We start from the raw sequence: 21,106 nt of genomic DNA on the forward strand, positions 1-21,106 counted from the left end.
CCTTCATTCTACATAGATATAAAATACATCAATAAAGACAAAAAGGCAAATATTTAGGCAAACAAATGCAGAATATCCAGCTACAAGAAACCAAATGTCTTTTTTTTTTACTAACTAGTTATCCTAAAACACTCATCATTTTCCAGCTGATAAAACATGGGCATTCACAAGCCTGTGTTTTAGGTATCCACAGTTCCATATGTATAAGTACAAACAGAATTGTGTTGGAAAGTTGATTGTCTGCAAGGCTTTCATTATGCAGCCACGATCTAATTTCTTTAACCATCCCTGCTCCTAAGATACCCATATCAATTATGTCAGTTTATGAATGGTGTAGTGTTTCCTTTCATGTCATGCATGATTCATTTCTATATATTTTTCTGCTCATTTTAGAAAATATATCTAAGGAGGGGGATATGTGTGTGTATGTCTTTTACAAAATAAGAGTCTGAGTAGGCAGCTATGCTTTCTAATTAAAGTCAAAAACAAACATGATGCAGAGATCTGTAATTATCTTTTTTTCCCATGAAGTTGACTTACTACTTAGTGCCACATTGTGCTACTTTGAAAATCTGGAGAAACCAATTGCTTGGGGACAGGTTACTTATTTCCTGAATATTAAACATTGCAAATGTGTTTGTTTGCATGCATTACTTAAAAGCTATGTATATGTTCTACTTTCAAACAGCTGTACTTTTGATAAATTGTATGGGGACTCTACCAATTAACTAATAAGGGTTCCATAACCTGACTTCGTTAAACTGGTACTGCCTTGTATTTTAACATGCTATAATAGATAACATTACACAATTTCTTGTTCTTCATTACATAATGCCTACACCTTTGGATATTTCTCCTCAGACCAAACTCCAACACCAACCCGGTTCTTAAAAAACTGTGAGGAAGTGGGACTCTTCAGTGAGATAGACTGCAGCTTAGAGCAGGAGTTTAGAAAGGCACAAGAAGAGGACAACAATAAAACGGTATGCCTTTGTATTGTGGACATATTCCTTCCCCATTTCCTGGAATCTGTGTGAAAACAGAGAAAAATATTTTACCTGAATGAGGAAAGATGTGGGGGTGGGGTGGGTAAACATTTAAGTTGGAAACTAGGTGGCACTATAGATTATGGCATGTTTGCAACTTGCTTTAAGCTGAGTAGACAACCTGGATATTAAAGGCAAGCAGGATGGATTAACTACTTCATTAGAACACCATACAACTGCATTCATTTTGAGAACAAATGCACACATTGGATACAAGTGCATGTGCACAGACACATACAGACTTCAAATTTCATGAAAAAGAAAAAAGCAATCTAATTATGATAAGTGAGGGAATAATTTTAAAAGTCCCAATTCTATAATCAATAGCTGAAGCCATGTTAGCAATGCTCTATATTCAAAATTGAACTGAAATTATAGAAATCAAATTGAAGATGGAATATTTATGCTTTGCTTTCTTCCCAATTTAGAATAAATAACCCACAATCCACCAAACCAGACAGACTTATTTGGCTATAAGTTTGATGCTTCTGTAAGAAAGAAAACTCACTGCTAGAAAAAAGTACCAAACCACATATATACAATAGACTGTGCAGTGCACATAATGAATTTATGGATTATAACCTAAGGCTCTTTTTGATATAATGGCATTGCAAGATTTTTACTTCTCTGTTTAAAAAAGCAGAAAAGAAAAGTAGAATAAAAAGTCTGATAGGACACTTTCAAACAAAATTTATGAGACATTTCCACCTCTTTTTGAAAGATAATTTTTAGAATACTCTTGAAAAAGAAAAGATACAATTGCTCTTATACTGAAACCACAATATCATGCCTCATGAAAATTGGGAAATTAGCAAAGGTTCCATAATATTATATTTTCTATGCCAAAAAAGTTTTAAAATACACATTTTGTGCAGGATTTAATAGATCTTTTTACCTATCATATTGAGGATATGTTGGGGAAATTTAGTTTTAGTAATTTATATTCACTTGATTCACACTTCTCAGAGAAATATGCTTGCACTGGCTTGCAAATGTGCTTGAAATGTGCTTGCAATGGCTTGCAATGGTACAGTTTGAATGATTCACTGTATTTTATGTTGCAAAGGCCAATCAAAATATAATCATATTTAATGATAGAGAGTGGGAAATAAATGAAAACTCAAATGTTTGGAATGCATATTTTGAGAGAAAATGTAGACATCATTTTTCTGGTGTATTTTTTCTCTTAAAATATAAAAGATGAGTAGAATGAATATATTCAGGCAACATATGCAAAAGCCATATAGCATGAAAGTAGATTGCTTACACAATAGCAGTCCACTAGTACGTAAATTTATTCTGCACATAAATTTGATGGGGGAATTCCTTTCATTTCTTTTCCAGAGGAGAAGAAAAAAAATCATCGAAATTCTTAAGGAAGGAATGGAAAGTCCCTGTACTTATCTAAATAACAAGATGGCTCTGGTGTGTTGAATACGTGTGCCCAGTCTTTCAATATACAATATTCTCTTTGGTTGTTTATAGATTTGTTGGATTCCTGTAGTTGAATTAAATCTAAAGGGAAGATATCGTAAGGGTTATATTCCCCCAGATCTTTTATAGATTAGGAAGGAGGGACATCTGCAAGCTATGACAATGAGGGACATATAATAATTCTCCCCCACAAAAACCCCCACATTTGACTAAAATTTATGTAAAAAATAAAATTAAGATAAATTGTAAGAAAGAAGTACTAAAATTAAAATTCTTTTTCCAGGAAGAAAGTTTACAGAAATTAGAAAATAAACTTCAATACTATGTTATGAATAGGTCAGATCCTTACAATGTTTTCATAAAGTTTGCATGCATATAGTCATGATAAACCTAATTCATAACCTTTCATCACATGTCCAATATAAGGATAGCATTGGAATTTAATATTTTCAGCATCTCATGGGCACTGCTGAAAAACAGTCATAAAGAATGTATCTGTTTGTCTGCTTTCATCACACATATAACAACTTCCATGCATAAATAAGTATTTTTTCTTGTTTGATGTCATCTATTTTTTGGATAACTTATAATTAATGGATAAGATCCCAGAATTCTCTATATGAGTGAATCAGAAAAACTTCAACTTTTATGTTTCATTTATGCTTTCAGTTTACATGGCACCTTAGCAAATAAATACAGTTTTCCCATCACCACCCCATGACTTAAACTATACCTTTGAAAGGAACACAAACTGAAAAAAGGGAGAAATTGGGTACTGAAAACAAGAAATGGTTGAAAAATAATAATTTATGACCATAAAAGAGACTTAAATAAAAGGAGAACAACTATTGGTTTTATGTCTTAGATTCCATAGCAAATTTAAATCCCTGGTATAATGGAGGATAATCCCCCCACCCCCGAAGACTATCTATCTGAGGTTCAAGTCAAAAAGCTATCTCTTGCTGACAATAACTGATGGTGGTACCTCAGACAAGGGTGTGTATCAGTCAGACAGTGCAACCCAAAGCAGCAAGTCAGACAGTGTCAGCAGATCAAGCTATCATCTGAACATCAGGCAACAGATTTTAGGTTTATAAGTGTGCAAAAAGTCTCTATAGTATTTGTTGTAAGTTATATTTGCAAGTGCATTTTTGTTGTTGGAGTAGAACTACTGGCAAATTGGCTCCAGAGCACTGCAAAAGGGCTGGGAGAAAAAGGGCAAAGCTGATGATCAGCTTTTATGAAGGATGGAATAACCCTGTGAAGCATTAGGATATTAAACATCACCTTATTTTCTGTACTGTACGCGAGTAGAAAAAAAAGAGCAAGTTGATTTCAACAAGCAAATGTTGGTAGCCTTTTTGAACTATAAGTTTGCTCAACTGAATGTTACAAACAGACAAATAGACACAGAAGTTTTATTAGTTTATAATTAAACCATCCTAGCTATATATATATATCCTATGATGTCCAGGCTTTAAGAAATTATGGTTCACACACCTGTAAATTAAATTAGATTATCCAGTTTGAAACAATAAACGTACATTTTAATAGATGACAGCATGATACTACTCTAGATATGGGTTATTTAGTAATGCAATGGATACAGTGCTAAACAGGGAGCATAGAAGAAAATTGCATTGTTTTAGATTATGACATCTATGACATCCTGGTCCTGCTCAGTCTGCCATCTAAATCAGTAGGGGCTTTTCGGGCATCTGAAATTGTAGCAATACATTTTTCAAAGATGTCAAACTTAGCAACTTATTTTATATATACAATGAATTCTGCCATGATAATCCAACTAGTATATGCATCTTTGTTCCAAAAGACTGTGAATCATAGCAATGAAAGTGATGGAGGTGGGTGTGTATGGGAGTTGACACCTCTATTTTGTGGTTTTGTTGTATGATGACTCATTATAGAAAGATTATAGGCTTTTAAAATAACGCTATGGGGACTAAAACAATGCTGAATATCTCAGTTTAAGAATGTCAACATAGTATAAGGATAAAGTTCACAATGGAATACAACTGCTAAACTGTCAAAATATCAATATAGTATTAACAAAGACTCAAGATAATATTTATTAGCAGTGAAAAATATAAAAAACTTAAATTCATTGTTATTTTAAGAGGCTCTAATTGCTTTAAGAAAAAAAGGTTTAAATTCTTTTATTTATATGCTTTCATTACATAGACAAAGTATTATTGTTCTCCAATACTGGGACTCTTTACTAGAAAATTAGTTTTAAACTTAACCTTATTAAAAATCAGTTTAGAATAAATAGATAACTAATAGACATAATAAATAATAGATATTTTAAATACATTTATGAAACCATCATTCAGATTTATGGATTAAACATACCCTAGCTAAAATTGAGTATTTGAAATATATATGTGCTGACATTATTTAGAATTAGAAAATAAATATTTCTACATTTTAATTTTATGCCAAACTTCTTACTTCAAACATGCTATTGCATATTTCCCATTTATTATTTCCCAGTATTATTTGTCTGAAATTTTTGCAGGCAAAAATATTCATTGATTCCTAGAATATAGACAGCTATAAGACAAAATTATTCCTGGGAAATCTCTGGTTTAGATCTCACTTCTCCCATCAATTGTCTTAAGTAAGTCCCATGCTCTTCAACATAATCTACAGTCTGAAAAATATTAATTAATGTCTATATGGATGTTTCCATATAATAATGATTTAAGCTTAACCCTAGTAGATTTGCAAAATACTTGGAATGGTGAAAAATGCTAAATTTTGTGAAATCATTCTCTGACCTAAGGTTTTTTTTCTCAGCATAAGGAATGAAGTTGTTCTTTCCATATTGCTTTGGAAATTTTATAAGGTAAAAAATAAAAATAGGTGAAGACCAAAGAAATTAAGGTTGGACAAAAGCTAATTTTTACTTGCAGTGAAAAGTAAATTAATTGAATTCATATTAAGAGCGCTACAAGTATTTAATAATCCCTCTTGCTTTCTCTCTCATTAAATTATAATTCAGTGGCAACTTTTAGAAGGATTTTTAGAGCTGCATGGAAGTCTTTGAGGAATCAAGTGTAAGCCTAGATCTCGAATTGCAAACTTCCATTTCATAGGATAATTTAGAAATGTTGATTGTGGGATATAGAGGTACCATAAACATTTCCCAATAAATAAAGAATAAATGGAGGTTTGTGTAAAAGCAAAAATAAAATAGAAATAATGTGGTGCAATTGTTTCAAAAGTGACTCTGAAAGCCAGCCACCATTAATAAGTAATTATGGCAGGGACTATTCTGCTAAAGATGAGAGAATGGATTACACTCCTTCTATCTGAAGATGCCTTAAGGAGAAAACAGATAGAAATATATGTTAGAGTCATTGGCAATATTGACTATTGATTTAGCACAAAGCATTAAGAGCTAATAGCTTTCTTTCTAAAAGTGTGCTGTGGTGGCATTTTACTGCATGATTTGTTATGCACTGTAATTTGGAGCCTCTCGAAATATATCAATAGATGGCCATTTTTAAAATTTCAGACACTTAAGCATATTATTCCAGATGCATTCTGCCTTTAAAGCTGGCCATCAGGGAATTCATAGGAATGCTTGTTGGAAGCGGCAGTAATTATAATGCAGCTGTCCAGAGTCTGTTTAACATGAGGCTGTTTCCCAAGCATTCACCCCTATGAATGACTGTGACTTACAAAAAGACTGTTGAAAGGGAACCAAATTGTGCCATAATTGTCCCAGAAGGCTTAAAGGACACACCACAAAAAAAGTCAAATGAGTCCTTACGTCTTTTCCATAGGAACTGAATATTGATAAGAAAATCTAGATACTATCCAGTGACTTTTAAGTCCAGAAACATCTAAAGACACCATGAATCGACTATTGGTGATCTTTTCAAGATCCATACAAGTTCATATAATTGGCAAGATAATATAAATACAGCTAATCTTTGTACAAAAGATAAATAATCTAAGTTTATCCTTTTCTTTGTGTTATTTGAAAGGCAGTGAAACTTTCACCATCGTAATAATAATAATCCTAATAATCCTAATCCTAATAATAACGGATTGGCATTATAACAATATAGCCAATAACAATACCAAATCCTAATTCTGGACTGCTCCTATCTCTTTCATTAATTTTGTACATTATCTTGACTCTTGATGTAATATTGAGAGAAAGGAGTCTATAAGTAGTCTTTGACTCACAACTATTCATTCAGCAACCATTTGAAGTGACAATGATATTGTTAAAAAATGGCTTATGACAACTGTTACAGCATCCCCATGGTCAAAATTTGGGTGCTTGACAATTGCCATGTATTTATGACAGTTGCAGCAATCCAGGATTTTGTGATTGCCATTAGTGACCCTCCCAGAGGGATTCCAACAAGCAAAATCAATGGGGAGTGGCAGATTCAGAAGTGTTGTTTACCAAAGTATTGCGATTCGCTTAACAATCACAGCAAAAAAAAAAAAAGCTCATAAAATGAGGTAACATTCACATGATAATCTTGGTGCTTAATGCAGGAAGCTCTGGTCCCAATTGTGATTGTAAGTTGAGAACTATCTGTAGGTTCAGTCTTCAGAAAATGACAGGTAGGTTTTCACATCACCTAAAATTCTGAGGTTTCACAATGTTTAGGCTTTTTATTTCCAAGCAGTCCCTCCTAACTTTAATCTTGGCTCCAGACCATTTCCCAAAGTGCTACTTAACTGTAACTTTAAATGTGAATGGAGGATGAAGCTATTAAATATATGGGAGTAATCACATTTCTATTTCTAATCTGACTGTATTTGAATTAAATAAGTGAAAATCTTTGTCGTAAAGTTGATGGGGGATGGTTCCTAATATATCATTCAATGGCCAGAAATAGGCAACAGTTGAAATAATTAAAATGAAGGTGACATCTTGGGAATCTTTACTTTTATACTCATTATTAATTGTATCTATTCTGTACTTTGCAAAGTATGTGAACCTTGGCCCAAAACTCCATGTATTCATGTCAGTGGGAGTAGGTGCATACAGTCTTAGTGGTCCTATATAGATATGTGATTGGGAGAGCTTTCAAGCAGCCATGTGCACTTAACCCTAAAATCCTTGCACCTGCCGCTTAATTTCCACACTAAAGTAGAAAAATCATAACTTTTCTTTTTAAATCATGTCAATGGTTTATGGCTGATATATTTAAGGACCAAACCGGCATTGCAATAACATTTAGTAGTACTTTTCTAAGATAAGACTCAGAAATCTTGGCAGCTTTTCTGCACAATCTTTTAACTTATTCCAGTTGAGCTCTGAGCAGAGTTCTGCCACATGGGTGGGTAATAGGACACTCCTGATCCATTTCAGAGCAAGGTGCACTTCTGCTTTATTTATGAAGACAGACGTACAGGTTGAGGACTTAATCATACTTGATAAATCATCCTAGAAAGCCTATTAGAACCATATGCTGATGGTGCATTAATGTGGGAAGTCTGGTTTTAGTTGACTAGGTCAGCCTCCGAGCTTCTCCCTCCCAGCATGCCTCGTATCTGCTTGTCCCTTCAACCTTGTTTGTGAGCTATTTATGCTTTCTAAGTGGTATCATTGGTATGTGGTGGGACATTAATCTTAGAAATATTGTTAATGGAAATGGGGGAGAAGAGGACATAAAAAGCTTGATAAAATAAACCAGCAGTGGCCATTGCCACCTTCGTTTAGTAGTAATTCCACAGCTAGAGCCAAAAAGCTGAGAGCAGGAAACACCAGTGAATTCTTTCATCCATAAGGGAACCATTTCAAGGCAGGGGTTTATCTGGTTGGTAAATAGCTGAAGATAGTGCTGAAGATTTCCAGTTTGCTCTCCTTCCTTCAGCCACAGAAATAAGCTTCCATTATTTACTGTTCCATGGCACTGATCCTAAAAGGGTTGTCCCTGAGAAATGTTTCTCCAAAAATAAGATGGAACAAATCCAATGGGATACCCTCTCATAGAAATAAGTAGATGCTTATATGAAGATAGTACTTGACTTATAACTGTAATTGATCCCAGAATTACAGTGAATGCCACAGTTGTTAAGCAAACCTCTTCAGGTTTCCTTGGTCAGAAGTTTGCTAGGAAAGTTGCTGTGATCACCTGACTAAAGGTACTGCAAGCTTCATTGCCAGGTGACCAAATTACAATTATGAGACCATGTGGTGGGTACAATGGTTGTAATGTGAAGGACACTTTTTTGGAGGGCTCTGTAACTCTGAATCATTGTTAAACTTACTGTACAGTTGCAAGTTAAGGACTACTTGCATATAGGTTTCATTGAAATGAATGGAAGGTAAGTTATAAGGTTATAATAAAGTATTTATTTATTATATTGATTAGTTTTATTGATGTTATTGATTTGAGTGCTACTCATGAGTGTTACTTTGTTTTAATAAGCAAGTATAATTATTTCGAAATATAGTATAACAAGAAAATAGTAGAGTTCTATAATACTAATCTTTCAAGCCATTTAAATAGATAATTATTTAAAAGTTGCTTTTATACCTAATGGTGTATGCTTTGCCAAAACAAAAGATAAAAAGAAACCAAAATCTTATTAGGCTGCAAAAGAATGCTATATTTTAACCCTAAATTAGTTTGAAATAGGGAACAGGTGGCCTACTTCCTTTTGGAAAGATAGCAACAATTAAATATGAAGGTAAATATAATAGGTACTAATTGATTGATCGATTCCATAGTGCTGGTCCTTAATTTGAGTCCCAAAGTCAAACAAAAAGATAACAGAAACAAAACAGAAACCATAAAATCAAGTACAATAAATCAAGTACAAGAACTAACTACCTATGTTAGGTATTAGGGACAATTAACAATGGATACATTTTCAATTGCTTTAGTGAGACCTTATCATTTAGGAGCCCTTACTAGACCTACAAGGTGTGTGCATCTATACGTGTGTGTGTGTGTGTGTGTAGGTCAAAACAGTTTTAAAGTTTCTTTTAATCCTCCTTCCTTCCTTTCCTCCTTCCTTCTTTCATATTTGGCATTATTTGTTCTCTAATATATATATAAGCTGTTTTTATTGTTAGGACATTTCTCCCCAGTTCTAGGTTGCTTGTCTTCTTGATTAGTTCCCATCCATTGTTTCCTGTTTTGCCTTCAGGTACTCTGGAAAATAGAATAACTCTCTTCTTTGTGGCAGCCCCTAAAATATTGGAAAATATTACAAGGAAGCTAGAAAGATCATATCAATTTCACTTGAGATTTCCCACTGGTTATTAGTTTGTTACTAAATGAGTCTATAATCTCTGAAAGATAACAGTGCACACAGAAGGCCATAGTTGATTTAAAGCCAGAAATATTCTTTTTTTAAAAAAAAATAGGTTTTCACAAGAGATAATACAAATAAAATATCTTTTTTTGAGAACAGCATGGTCCCGGGTTATCACTTCTCCATACAGACACAAAGTCAATTTCATATTCGTCTTTGTGTTCTATTCCATATCTTATTACTATTTTAACATTTTCTCAATAATTTTTCCCTTCCCTTAGTTTTCTCAACCTTGCTTTTAATTATCTCATTCCTTTCTAAATTCAATTATATATATATTTCTAAGTTTCAATATCTTTTTAATCATTATATTTATACTTTTGTCTGTCCTGTTTCAATTTCATATTTTCTTTTCTCATTAAACAAAATTTTCCCCTGTAGTTACTGATTGGAGTATGACACCTTTGTATCTTTTAATTTTTATCCATTCAACTCTTATTTAAACTTCAATTTATGCCTTTACAATTATAACATTCAATATAACACATAATTTCCAGTCAAATTCTGCTTGGTACATTCTTGAAATACACACTAAGTTCTTAAAGAGAAAGTATATATATAAAACAATAATAAATAAAATGCTTATTCTATTCCAATTCAGCTCTATCATTAATGCTAGTTATAATCCTTAACATCTTTAACATTTCTTTTCAATGGGATATAATACTTCTTTAGGAATACATAATATTTCCATATGTTTTCATATTTCTTTCATATTCCTCTTCACTTAAATTTTTATAACTCATTAATAATAATTAAAATGTTCTCCTCCTTTTCCAATTTCATTCTTTCATTCTCTTTATTTCATTTATTTATTAACAAACATTACATTACATTACAATGAGTATTTTATCTATCATTTTAATCACACTTTTCATATTTTCAAAGTTCATTTCTATTGCTAATATAACAATACTATCTTATGTACCCTTGCAGAATCCCTTTCAATTAAATTTTCACCCATTATCTCTGTGTCTTCTTTAATCCTTTAATCCTTGTACGTTTTCCCCATTTCTCTATATCCTGTTTCTGTCCTTTATAATTTATTTTCCTTTCCCTCTTCTCCCCTTCTTCTCCTTCCCGTTTGTCTCTCTAATTCTGATTCTCTCTTCTGTAATCCTCTCTTCTCTTTTTTCCTAATGTTGTAATTACTTTTCAAACTATTTTTTTTTTGGTTGTTTTTTCAGATCTTAAATTTTTCACTCTCTTTCCCCACTTTCCTTTCTTTTCCCCATATAGAATTACCTGATCATTGAAGATGGCTTCTTCTTTGTCCCATCCTTCTTGTTCTACAGGCATTTCTTGTTGTTTCTCATAGTTAAGGATCTACATTTCTAAAAATTGAAATACGAAGCCCAAAAAAACCTCTTCCTGCTTGTGCATCTTCTTTCTGTTTTTTAAGTTCCATTTTCAGTTCTTCCAAGAGTGATACCATTTTAAAAACTTTTAAACAACCACCCGATTGATTTTAGTCCTTTAGATCCAATAACAAAAAATCCAATAATCACCAAATAATCCAAAGCTGTTTCTTCTTGCTACCTTTTTCTACTTTCTCTTCCTGGGGTTCTATTATCTTGTTACAAAGTTTCAGTTAGAATGTATCTTTTAAGAATCTTGTTAAAGTTCCACTGTTAATTCCTTCCACTTCCAGGTGGTCTTCTTCATTTTTCTAGATCCCACCCTTTTGTTTTTTTTCCTTTTCTCTCCTTTCCTTCTTTTAAAATTTTTTGAAAATCCAGAAATATTTATTATCCCTTTGACATTTTATTTTCAGCTTAAATGCCTGTTAGTATCAAAGTGGATTTTTGTCAGTTTCTTACTTAAATCTCTTAGTTGTCAATATGGGGAAGGAAAGGGGGGGGGAAAGCAAATCCTTTCCCTTCCCTCTCTCATTCACCACTTCAAAATCTTTGGGAGCAATGTTATTCTTTATAGTTTAAATTCCAGGGTACCTTATGTCATTGCTTTTTCAGTTCAACCCAGTCAGCCAAACTTTCTCTTCTTATCTTCCTCTTGCACATTCTTTTCCAGTCAAGTTCTTCTTTGAGGTGGCCATTTCTGAGCACCACTGCAACTGCCTTTGGGAAAGGGAATAAAGGTCAGCTGGGAAGGAGAGTTGTGGCTCTCCTCAACCCTGCTGGCGGTCTCCCCCCTCTTCACCACCTCTACGGGGTGGCTTAGCCCTGAAACCAGCCGGCTCAGGGTGCTCCAGCGGCAAGCACGGATTGAAACTGCGCATGATCACAGATTTTGGTCCATCACCAAAGAAGCTCAAACCAGAAGTCTCAAACCAGAAATATTCTTGTTGGGATTTTACCCAAAAAATAAGTAAAGGGAATGCATATTTAATTATTCATGTATTAACTGCAGCTAGAACTGTATTTGCAAAAAACTGGAAAAGTGAAGAGATTCCCACAGAAAAAATGTGATTAGGAAAATATTAGAAATGAAATAATCTATTCAGAAATGAATAGATTAATGCTTGTAATTAAAAGAAAAAGAACAAACTGAATATTATATGAAATGGGTCTTATTTTATCAATGGTTAGATAACAAAAATGATAGAAACAGAGAAACAAAAGAAAAAGATTAATGAAATAAAAAAGATACGTTAAGAGAGAGAAGCAAATATGATGAGTATTATGCTGAATAGTATCATTTTAATATTATAGAATTATTGCTAATATTGTTGTAAATTCTGATTATCATTTTACAAAGATATTTGTATCCAGACAACATACTGTTTAACTGAAGATGGAATTATTATATTAAAAAATAAAAAATGTACCAGAAAAAAAGGCCATAGTTATTTGCTAGAGTCAGTATTTCTCTGTTCAGATTTTTCCCCACTCTATTCATACAGTGATAGGATAGTGAACTGGAAGCAGACAACACAATGATAAATTCTAGCAGAGTATTTATATGATAATTATAATTATATCTCATAATTATGACAATAGGTAGGAATACCTGTATTTTCACTCCTGTGATCTTTATTAGTGGATCAGTACTACTTTGCTGCCACTGCATTCTTAAAAATGTCTCTGCTTAATACATGGATGATTAGCTGAATTTTAGCATAAAGAAAAATAATATTTACTTTCAAAAAGGGTTTCAAATTTTGCATGTTTTCTTTTTGAACTGAGGAGCAGGAGAATAATAAAATGTTACTATCAAAGTTTCAGATGCTCTAATAATATGCATTGTTGATCATTATATGGTTACCAGCATACATTCATTATCTTCAAATTTCTCTCTTCCCCAGTACTCTAATCCATAAATTTAATGCTGTTTATTTAACACAGGAGCGTCAAACTCATGTTGTCATGGCTGTGTCACGTGATGTATCGGGACTTCCCTCCCTTCACTAAACCGGACATGGACATGGCCAGCATGTGATGCATTCAGAGTTTGACAGCCCTGATTTAACATATGAAAACTACTTGGTTCCTTAAATTGATATTAAATCTTTGTTAAGTGCCTGATTTTTTCAACATAGTCTCTTGTGGATGATATTCCTATTCAAATGCAATGCAAAATAAATTAATATACCTATATCAATTTTTTGCATATTCCTGTAACACAATTGCAGGTATATGCAATTGACAAAAAAAATTGAATTCTGTGTGAAGGTGATGCTCACTTCAACTCATTACAGCAATAATCTCATAGAGATTAGAAGTGGCTCCAACAAAATACTATAAGATTTATATATATATCTTACAATGGAAACTTAGTTTTAAGAGGACTTAAGTTATGTTTTATGATATACATTGTGAGTATAAGAGGCATACAAAGCTGTAATTTGAGAAAAGGCCATTTTGAAAAACAAAAGTTGACTTAAATTTTTGTTCAATTGAATTAGTTCTTTAATAGTTAGTGTATCCAATGATCTATTATTTGAGGTTTCCGTACAGCTATCTTCAGATTAGATTGTCTTTTAGTGAATATTTCAATATTTTAGTGACAATATTGTCACACAACCTAAGATAGCAGAGCTAAATCTTTCCTGTCATGATACCATAAAGTTTGGTTTAGTGAAAAAAAGTTTTTATAAAGGATAAATAAAGACAAGTGCCTACAGGGAGTTAAAAGGTAGGGAGGGGGATAAATAAACAAAAAGGGGGAGAGGAAACTTATATACAAACTTAGGTAGTTTGTTATTTATTTCTACAAATATTTGTAGTAATTAGTATTTCTAAAACAGGTATCAGGAAAGACATAGTCAATCACAAAACATTTCTGTACAAGAAGGTAGTGTTTTCCAATTTCTCTTTATTATATCCCATTTTGTTGGTTATTTTTTTCTGAACAGGTGAATATTGCATTTTTCGGCCATTTAAATTTTCTTACAATGGATTTCAAATGAAACTTTGATACAAGAGCTATTCGTTCCTTTGCAGCATGTCTCTTATCCTTTTTTAAAATTAAAGGAATGTAGGTGAAAGTTAATGTCAGCTGAGGCGGGAAAGTTGGTAAACATCTCCAGGTTGCTTAATACTAAGTTAGAATAAAATAATGCAGTATAATAATTCCCAATATTTGGATGATGGTGATGATGATTTCTATAGGACATGCTGGAAAATATTCAAGACAAGATAAACTATTCTCACTTACCACTACAACCAGCTAGGACCATAACTTATAAAACAGAAACTTATTTCATATTGATACATCACGTAAACCCTTAACAGGAGAAGACAAGGTGAGAGATTAACATCTGTAGCCTGTTGCTTGGAAGGTTTAACATAAATCTTTCTGAGTGTAAATGTCTCTGAAAGAGTTATAGTTATTGAGAAATTAGCATAATGTAATTGGTTAGCAAGGTCAACATTCTTCAAGAGCTTTATATATGTTTTCTATAGAAGACCAAGACAAAATTGTGCTCTGTATGATTATGCATATATGTATACATGCATGCATGATTGTGTACATATTGGCATTCCCTCCTTGGGGCAGGATATTCATTTATGATTTTGTCTGTTCTCATTACTCTGACATTTTTAAAAAATGCTGACTCCACTTAGGTACTCTTTTACAAGTCCATAGTGACATGATTTGGCAAAAAAACAGAAGGAGAAGTTAGTTACATTTTTTTAAAGGAATTCCCTATCTTATCTATAATTTGAATGCTTACATGATTAACTTCAGAATAAAATACATATTATGTTACTGCTATCCTAAAGTAGCAATAATAAATAATTAAAAAACAATATTACATGAGAATGATGCATAGAAACTACATTAGCATCAGCAGTCAATCATCATCTTCTCATCTCTGATGACAGTAGCTAAAATCCACATTCCTATAATATATTAGAGAAATGGGCAGATTTTCAAAATTTACAAAATATTTAGAAGCATCAATTTCTCCCTCCCTCCCTCTCTCCCTCTCTCTCATTCTCTCTCTCCTCCCTCTCCCTCTCCCTCTCTCCCTCCCTCTCCTTATCCTCCCTCCCTCTGTTTCTCTCTGTCTCTCCATCCCTCCCTGCCTGCCTCTCTCTCTCTCTCTCTCTCTCTCTCTCTCTCTCTCTCTCCTAGATTTGGAAGTTGAAAAATATTTTTGTACTAGCCAGCGCTAGACTAGTGTGGTAAATTTGTGTCTGTAACTTCAATCATGCAGGATATATGCTTAAATTAAAGAGACCATCATTGTTTATAATGAAACCCCTGAAAAAAGTATATAAAAGTAAATTGTTATTCCAGTATTTTTAAATAGATCTGCATGGACTACTGTTAATTACTACTAATTGAATCTACCTTGTCAACATCTCTTTTTGGGAGAAAATGGATTGCATTTGCCTGACAAAAAATACCAAACAATAAAAAGCAGGGTAGCCTGCAATGTTTCACTAGCAGACATAATCTTGTTTGTTTGCTTTTAAAAATTACATTTAGAACAGGAAATCAGTTTGCACTACTGACATTCTTCCAGATTCCTGTTTATAAACACATCAGGCAATGTCAAGAGCAAAAGCAAAATCCATATACGACTTCAATGTTATTAACTCAAATATAAATAAAAAGCTGGCCATTCAGTTTAATTCCCTGCTTTTCAGCCTTCATCTAGCAGGATGCTATGCAGTTATCTTTGAGTGCCTTATACTAAATGACCCTAATTGTGCTGTACACATTTAGTACTGCTGAAATCTCATTGGAACATAAGAAGTGCTTTGTGTGGAATGCTGATTGAATGATGATCTCAGACATTTGATTGTTTGAGAAATAAATAACCTTTAGTCTACGCAGTATAGGGCTTCTTCTTTTAAAACTTGAAATGTGTTTTATTAGGATCTTCTAAGGCAGCATATATTTTCCCTAAGGTAATATATTTTTATGAACAAATTGAATGCTTGGGGACACTAGGTTCCATGAATTTTTAAAAAGTTTCTTCTTTCAATTAGAATTTTAAAAATCACAAACAAAAATATATCCAAAGCAGGAGAAAATAATGTTCTGCTGTTACATCTGGCATATATTGCATGTCAAGAAAGCAATCTGCACAGATACTCAAAAAGAAGATGAATGGAAAGATAGATGGATCTGGAAAACAGGAGGCATCTTTCATTATTCATTTCTGTTGATAATTAGAGGGCACCACTAATTAGATCATGTCAAAGAAATTAAGATAAAAGAGGAAAAACACTAAATCTATTGCATTTTTGAGCAGGCCATCACATCAGAGGAGTTAGTAAAGTTTACACAAATTGCTTGCTGGAGAAGAAATGAAAAAACTCTTTTAGACCACAAAGGAAGGAGACTTTATTCTAGAAAGCACTGCAAATCTGTTCTGTTGATATGTCATTACCAGCTGTTACAGAGAGAGAGAGAGAGAGAGAGAGAGTTTTGTCCAAGGGCTTTTCATAAAGGATACATTTTGTCCATTTTCATTAAAAGATAATTCATGAAATTTGTTTTTGGAAAGCTATGGGAAGAAATGAATGTTTGTTTATAGAGGATTAAAACACCCATTCCCATCTTAGTCTTGGAGTGGAGAAGGTGCAAGACAATCTACTATTTAAAATTAGGTATTTTGCTGTCACAATTCAGATGTGTGTTCTCTAAGTGATCTAAGGGTTACATGCTATTCAGAGACATAGTTGTTTTCTTTTGGGCTGGACCACAAATCAAATGCAAACTGTAATGAGAAATATAGAAATATAAGCATCTTTTTAATGAGATCATGACATAGTTTTTGCTATTCAGAATGTGCTGCATTTATTTATTTTAAAATCATATTTATATCTCAGCTACTTCACAGAATGTGACTTTGGGCAGCATAAAGCTATAAAATAACAATATTTCTAGGATGATTAAGTAGTGTTGGTTGTTGTATGATGAGCCTCCCTTTGAGAAGATAATAAGGTTCCCCCAATTATGACTAAGTTAATAGAAGGATATTGTCTGGGATTTTATTTTCAAATCTGGCAGATGAAGTTTTACCTAGAAGATTTACTTAGAAGACTCTCAGTTTGTATATTGTTCGTTATTATAGCAGAGCAAAGTGCCTGCACTAAAATAAAATAAAGCAAGATTGCCTCAGGTTTTATAACACTGGTACTGAAGTTCAATCCTGAGAAAAAATAGGAAGGTTGGGAGTTTTGTCAAATTTAATTGTGACTTTTGGGGTCTTAGAAATCTGGCAATTGTGCTATTATCAGATACAGTTTCCATAAATATGATACATTCCATGAAAGTATTCACACTAGTCACTTAATCAGAGTAGTGAAAGCTGATTAATGGGGCATACTTTTCAGAGTTGTCCGATGGTATCTGTAGAACTGGGCACAAGCATTTGTTTTGAAGTCTTGATTAAACCTGTGAACTAAGACATTGGATGGACAATTTTTTTCAGAATTTGTCCCAGAGAAGAGAAAACTTCCAACATTTACTCAAGGGCTACACAAGACCCACAATAATAATTGCACCACCATTGAAAAAGTTCAGTTGAGAGCAGGATGTCTAAATCTGTGTTTTATATGAGGAAAAGTGGTACACTTGCACATACTTCTTGGCCAATTTTGCAATGAAACAAGTGCAACAGCATCTATCCTTTATCTATGAAGGCTTTGCAAAAAGTCTGCTTTGAAATAATTTCTAGAACAGATTCTCCCTTTTTTTGGTAAAATTAAAAGAAACCTACAGAAAATTTTCTGGGCCCAGCATCAGAATCTACAGAGTCTGGGCAGAAGTTTAACCACTATTCCTAGATATAAATTGTTATTTCTTTTGTGAGATACAGCACATGACACAGGGACAAGCAGGGTTTAATTCTTTAAATGTTCATAAAATGATAGTTTAGCTTCTCCCTCGAAATTCCATGGTTTCATGAAAATATGTTGCAAATATTGGTAAGTCATAGTTGAAATGAAGGGTCTCTGGTGCTCTCAGAGCTTGGCAGTTTTCTTGCAGACATTTCATTACCCAAACTAGGTAATGTCATCAGGGCTAGTTGCCTAGTTTGGGTAGTGAAATGTCTACAACAAAACAACCTAGATCAAAGTACCACCAAGGATGTTGAACCTTTCTCAGAAATGTCTATTCTTTCCTGAAATATAACAATAGTAATACAGTAATGGAAATTCATTTTGATCAGGGCAGCCCTTGTGAGAGTGCTGCGCTGGGGTGCTGGGTGCTCTTGGGCCAACTGCCCATCTCTGCTTCTGCCAGGCAGAAAGAAAGCTGTAAAAAAGTCTTCGCCTAAGCCCTCCTGGGGCCCTGGTCTCAGTGCCAATTTGAGCACATCCTCCAAGGACCACTAACAGCCCAAAGTTGGTTGGGTCAAGGCAGCCCATGAAGCCTGCTGCTTTGGGCTTGGAGCTGTAAGTCGGGCAGCTCTCCAGCAGAGAGAAGCTGCTGAGGTCAACCCTGGCTAGGTTTGCTGTCTGTTGCAGCTAGGAATCTCAAATACAGATGAGAATGAACTTTGTGAACTTGTAGCCAGTGGTAGACCAGTCTCCTGCAAACTCCTTATCTCTTGGGGAGCCCAGCTGCTTGCCAATCACCAAGACGCCTGGACTCCCAGTGATGAGATGGGGTCTTTCTCACACTTAGTTTGGCTGCCTGTTTAGTAGCCCAAGCCAGTGGCTACAACACTCTTGACTGTATTTGAGATTCCTAACTGCAGTTTACTCATGAGCACCATTGGCCAGGAGTGGCAAGGAGAAAGGCAAGGGGGAAGCATGGTTGAGGGTGCAGTAGCTGGGTGTGGGCAGGCAGATTAGAGGCAGCCGGCAGATGGCTTGCTTGCGTGGCTGCCTGGACCACGGAGGCAGAGAACTAAACCCATGTCGCCTCTCAAATCTCCTCCCAGCAAACTTCTCTTCCTCCTTACGTTAAGCCCTCGCTGCTCCTCTGCACCCCTCTGCCGCCCGTCAAATCTCTTTCCAGCTCACTTCTCTTCCTCCTCATGAGAAGTCTTCGCCAGCCAGCCATCTGGTCTTCAGGACACCAGATTCCCATCACCCCATCACCAGTTCAGAGGTTCCTTCCCCGCTCCCATGGATAGAGAGACACACACAGAGAGAGAGGAAGGGAGAGAAAGAGAGACAAGAGAGAAAGAGAAAGTGGGGTGGCAGGGAGGGAAAGAAAGAGAGAGGCAAGATATAGAGAGAGACAGGGAAAGAGAGAGAGAGAATCTATACTAATTCATTGCCTGTGAGATATAGAAGATTACCACTAACTTAATGCTTTTCTTAAATCTAGTTAAGAAGAGAATTCCTAGTGCTTAACAACATAGAGGGGTATAAATAAGTTAACATATCACATATGTTAAGCAAAGAGACTTGAACCTGGGAAAGTGAAAATGAAATTGCTTTTTAATGTCTGTTAAATTAATGTTTAAAAGTATGAGTAAATAAGCTTTTGACTCGTTTGTTTTCTTGGGAGGGTACTCCCTTTTCAGAGCAGGGATTCCTTTTCTTTCTTTGCCCACACCCTGGGATTTCTTTGGCACAACTTTATCTTTTCCCCTCCTCTGGGCTTTTTAAAAAACTAACCCCCGCCCACTCCCTCTCACACACACACACAAACAGAGGTTGGATCTTTCTTTCCTCCTGGCCCATACAGGCAACACCCAAGCAAATGACTTAAAGTTGGCCATGCCCACCCAGTCATGTGACCTCCAAGCCATGCCCAGCCAGTCACATGACCAGCAAGCCTCGCCCACCCAGCAAGCCACATACACCCAGTCACATGACCACCAAACCACCCCCACAATTTAAGCCATGCCCACAGAACCAGTTGTTAAGAAATTTGAATCCTACCCCTGCTTATAGTGTATTCTGTGGAAGATTGATTTTAAGGATCCATTGATTCTAGATGACTTTACAAGAACATACAAAAGACCAAAACAATAAAACATGATTTAGCCTGTCATCTCCAGCCAATAATACAGTTTAGATCTTTAGAATGTATGTTTCCTACATTCCCCAGTCTGAAAAGATCAACATGGGAAAGACACACACACACACACACACACACACACACACACACACACATCTTGGCTACTTCATAACTAAATAAATCCAATAACACCATATTCCATTATTAAGAATTTCAGAAAAAAAATATTTTTGAAAAAAAATAGAAGTACATTTTCTTGTAAGATGTTAACGAGAGCTATGAGAAAAAAAACTTTTAAGAGTTATTAGGGTGTGAGATTAAGGCATCATATGCAAATATTTATAAAGATGTGTTATTATTATTTATTAAATTTTTATCAACCCATCTCCCCTATAAAGTGATTCTGGGCAGCTCACAGATTATAAAAGAAAAATAATTACAATATATTAAAATATTAAAACTATAGATTAATTTTTTTAAAATAAACAAAATCCAGACTGATGACCTTAATTTATGCTTAACCTAATTAAACAAATCCTTAAAAAAGAACCAACCCAAAGGAGAAAAAAAAAGATCAAAACATCTCTTCACCAACAATTAATACCCAGATTAGCAGATGCTATCACCATGATTAATACTAGATCAATTATCAAGAAGTAAACAATACTCCAAATCAAGGAATACCAACTTAAACAAACAACAGTCAACAACACCCTAAACAAGGAACTATCAATACTGAAAATGCACACCACTACTATATAAATAGGGCAAACCCCATTTCTGTCCACCACCAATAATGTTACTTAATTTGGTAATGAAATATCTACAAGAAAACAACCAAGCTTATTTATATAAATCACAAATATTAAAGTTCTTTTTTCTGCAGTAAAGAATAATAATTAATTGGAATATTTCAAAAGGAAACATCAAATTCTATGTAAGACAAACAATAACCCTAAATATGT

At 34.2% G+C, this 21,106-nt stretch overlaps 1 protein-coding gene across 8 annotated transcripts in view; it reads left to right on the plus strand.

Moving 5' to 3' along the window:
• CREB5 (cAMP responsive element binding protein 5) overlaps positions 1 to 21,106 on the plus strand; it is a 268,675-nt gene that overhangs the window by 83,270 nt on the left and 164,299 nt on the right. For 5 of the 8 annotated variants that reach the window (XM_087918363.1, XM_087918362.1, XM_087918369.1 and 2 more), the window contains 2 exons: positions 862 to 983; positions 2,391 to 2,471. In XM_087918363.1, coding sequence (XP_087774489.1) covers positions 862 to 983; positions 2,391 to 2,471 — 203 coding nt within the window. The remainder of the gene's footprint in view (positions 1 to 861; positions 984 to 2,390; positions 2,472 to 21,106) is intronic. The other 3 variants (XM_087918368.1, XM_087918367.1, XM_087918370.1) reach the window with 1 other exon arrangement.

The sequence above is a fragment of the Pseudonaja textilis genome, chromosome Z, assembly GCF_049901715.1.
Source record: "Pseudonaja textilis isolate UNSWEBS1 chromosome Z, rPseTex1.2, whole genome shotgun sequence".
Classification (NCBI taxonomy): Eukaryota; Metazoa; Chordata; class Lepidosauria; order Squamata; family Elapidae; genus Pseudonaja; species Pseudonaja textilis.